Genomic DNA, 3,449 nt, shown 5'->3' with positions numbered 1-3,449 from the left:
CCCCCCCCCCCATTTTTTTTGCAGTACATTCACACCATCAAAAATGTCACTCATAATGTCAGGGGGTTTTTTTTTGTGGGTTTGTGAAACAGTGGACAGAACTAAGGTCAGTCATCAAATGCAAGGAAGAAAATGACTCTCAGTGTGTGTATAGATTTTGCTTATTGTTTGTTGTGTGGACACAGATATGATTTGGAGGCTTTCCCATGGAGCCCGTCCTTCTGCTGAATTTCACGGTCAGAAAAATTAAACATTTGTTATAATTATGAAGATGTTTCATTGCAATGACCCTAGTGCCTCCAGCTTCTATTTCACCTTAATTCCATAGGCATTTCTGCATAGTTGGCATCATTATGGCTGTTATGCCTGTCAGTGAGAATGTTTTGATTTCTGGAAAACAGTGGTTGCAGGTTTAAGTGGTTGTGCATCATTTTCCCTATAATGTTAAAGTACTGACTGCTTTGTTTTTTTGTCTTGTTTTGTAATGTTTTAGTAATCCATTTCTCTGTATGATCATCATTTCATTCGCCATACTGTATATGATGGCATTTCCTTTTTGAAACACAGGGCTGTAAAACACTGAATGATTAATTATCAACTCTGTATAGTTTCTTATACATACTGCCGTGTCATAAGTTTTAAGGAGCATGTTGTCATTCTTGAATCAGAACAAGAGACACCCTGTAGAAACTCAAATCATTTTGATTTTCACGTAATATAGGAATTCATTACGTGTCCCTTGCTGATAAACATAGTTAACATGAAATTGACTATATTTGCTTTCATAAAGGCATAGTTCACTCCAAAAAGAAAAATCTGTCATTATTTATTTACCTTTATGTCACTCCAAACCTGTATGATTTTCTCTTCTGAGAAACATTAAAGAAGATATTTGACCAAACGTTGAAAGTCATTGGGCTGGAAAACAACAGTGGACCACACTGACATATTTTGAATGACTCAGTGGTGCACACCTCAGATTAAATGGATTGTGAATGATGAGCATTGAAGGGAGACATTAAAGGAAGATGAAATGACCATCAAAGGAGAAATTAAACAGTTGGTTTCTCACTTGTTTATTTACTTTAATCCAACCCCGTCCTGTAATATCTCCAGCTGTGTTTTCGAAGAAAACCATGTCTTTCTTCAGTTATATCGAAGCCAAGAGGGAAGTAGCTTTTTTGTTGTTTATGTGAGAAGCAGCCATGGTGTATTTGCTCCACCAAACAGTTACACATTTGTCTTGTCACCTACCTGTACCTGATGTTCTTAGTAAATCTGTAGGGAAAGATGCAAAACATAGCTTCCAAACATCATTATTTGTTCTGTGGTTCCTGCTTGGAAATGTTTATGTTTATCTTTTTATCTCTAAAAAATAATATATCTCTAATAGTATATGATTTGTATATGATTTTCATGAGATTTGGGGTATTTTCATAACAATAAAGAATGTTTACATGAGAAATGCTAAGCAGGTGCAGCGATTAGCTGCTTATAAAAGGCTATAAATAGCATATTTCAACACCGAATGACCAAAATCCAAATGAGATCACAGACAGAGGTTATTACAAACACTCAATGGTGGTTTAAAGTGAGTTTTAAGTAAACTGTAAAACTGATATAAAATTCATAGTAATTTGTTATAAATTGTCTGATGTAGCTTGCTGCTAATGTTAGCTCTAATGCACCGGCTGAACAGGTGCATTATATTTCATTTCATGTATTTTGTCAAAATAATTCACGTAAGGTCGCTAGAAAATGTTTTATTTTTTATTTAGAACGACTTTTTATAATAGGTGTGTAAATGTATATTGGATTCAAAGCGATGTGGATTGGTAAGCCATGTAATGCCAGAATAAAGGCTAATAATGGCTGAATAAAAACAAAAGAATAATGATAAAAGAATAACGAGGATTACGTCTCATACCTGGCAGAGGTGTGAAAAGTTTGTCAGGTGAGAACAATAGACAGATGAATGGGGCAGTTTGCTGTGCCAGACTTTAGACAATAGCATGCAGGGGAGCTTACAAGGGGCAATATATATTATTTTATTAGCCTTCTATAAAAACACACATGACATGGTCTTAGAAAATGTTTCATAAAATGCATAGTTTTAGAGATAACCTCAGATTTGCAATGAAGCATAAGCACATTTGTGGCTTCAGCTTCATTGTGTTTCTAAAACCATTTACCACAGCCACATCATTCAGCCAATTATATATTTAAAAATGTATTCTTAATATTTTAATTTTTAATATAAGCTCATATATCTCCATATTCATAACAGTCTGAGTAATTCTGAGTCTTGAACAGTAAACTTTCAAGCGTCAGCTTTGTAAATATATGTTGGTTATGTATCTAGTCAGAAAGATTCATGAGCAGCAACCTTTTCATTTTGGGTATGTCATTTACAGCATGTCTCCAAGCCAAAATGGGGCGTGCTTGAGAAGGGGTTAATAGAGACCAGCGCTTTTTACAGAATAACTTTCACAAGTGCTAACACGTTTAAACACTCTGTTAATTATTTAAGGAAAGTTTATTGTTTCTGTATACCTGAGAAAAATGAAGTTATAGGTCATCTGAGGTATGATTAACCACCCTTTGTCTTCTCTCTCTTCCCGTGTTTTCTAGACAGCTCAGACGGTGTTGCTGGTTGTCACTGCGTTCCTCATCTGCTGGATGCCCCACCACATTATCGCTATGTGGGTAGAATTCGGCCAGTTCCCACTGAATGATGCTTCTTTTGCGTTTCGCATCATCTCTCACTGCCTGGCCTATGGAAACTCCTGTGTCAACCCTATTCTTTATGCCTTCCTCTCCGAAAACTTCAGAAAAGCCTGCAAGCAGGTCTTCACGTGCCATTTTTTTTACTCCCCTCCGCCTGTGGAGAAAGTGGTGCGTATTCGCATGGAGAACTTCTCCATGACACATTCCACCACTAACCTGTGACTTCAAACTTTTTAGTACTGTTTAAAACTTGTCTTTTGTTGTTTCTGCTTCATGGCGTGGTGTCATGGGTTAGACGAAGAAGGTTTGACTAACAAGGACAGTAAAAATGAAGTTACCTTGAGAAATAAAAACTATATATAATATCTCAATCCATGTTTATTAAAGGCATTTGCCTATAACTATTTAAGTCTAAATAGTGTTTGTCATTGAAATGTTACTACATTTTTATGTTCACTGTTAAATGTATTTAATGTTTTTGAAAATAATTAAAACCTATCTAGAGATTGATTTAATTATATAACTACTATAATTATATTTTAATATGTTTGAGAGAATCTCGTTAAAATAGCATGACTGTGTTTGTGAAGGAACTGTGCTGTCTGAACACCTTTTTGCATAGTGTTTATGTAATATTCGAACAAACACTTTAAGTCTCAGTTTAAACATGCCATAAACTTCAGTACTTACTTGTATGCTGTAATCATATACTCAGTGACATT

The 3,449-nt window shown here is 35.2% G+C and overlaps 1 protein-coding gene across 1 annotated transcript in view; it reads left to right on the top strand.

Annotated features, from left to right (window-relative positions):
• The window catches only part of LOC107755042 (galanin receptor type 1-like), a 31,637-nt gene extending 28,688 nt beyond the window's left edge, over positions 1–2,949 (top strand). Inside the window, exon 3 of the mRNA XM_016571682.1 lies at positions 2,632–2,949. Coding sequence (XP_016427168.1) covers positions 2,632–2,949 — 318 coding nt within the window. The remainder of the gene's footprint in view (positions 1–2,631) is intronic.
• Positions 2,950–3,449: the final 500 nt, after the last annotated feature.

This window comes from Sinocyclocheilus rhinocerous, unplaced genomic scaffold (assembly GCF_001515625.1).
Source record: "Sinocyclocheilus rhinocerous isolate Xijiao unplaced genomic scaffold, SAMN03320098_v1.1 scaffold591, whole genome shotgun sequence".
In the NCBI taxonomy this organism is placed as follows: domain Eukaryota; kingdom Metazoa; phylum Chordata; class Actinopteri; order Cypriniformes; family Cyprinidae; genus Sinocyclocheilus; species Sinocyclocheilus rhinocerous.
Note: the sequence above shows the minus strand (reverse complement) of the source record. Positions and strands in the feature narration are given on the sequence as shown.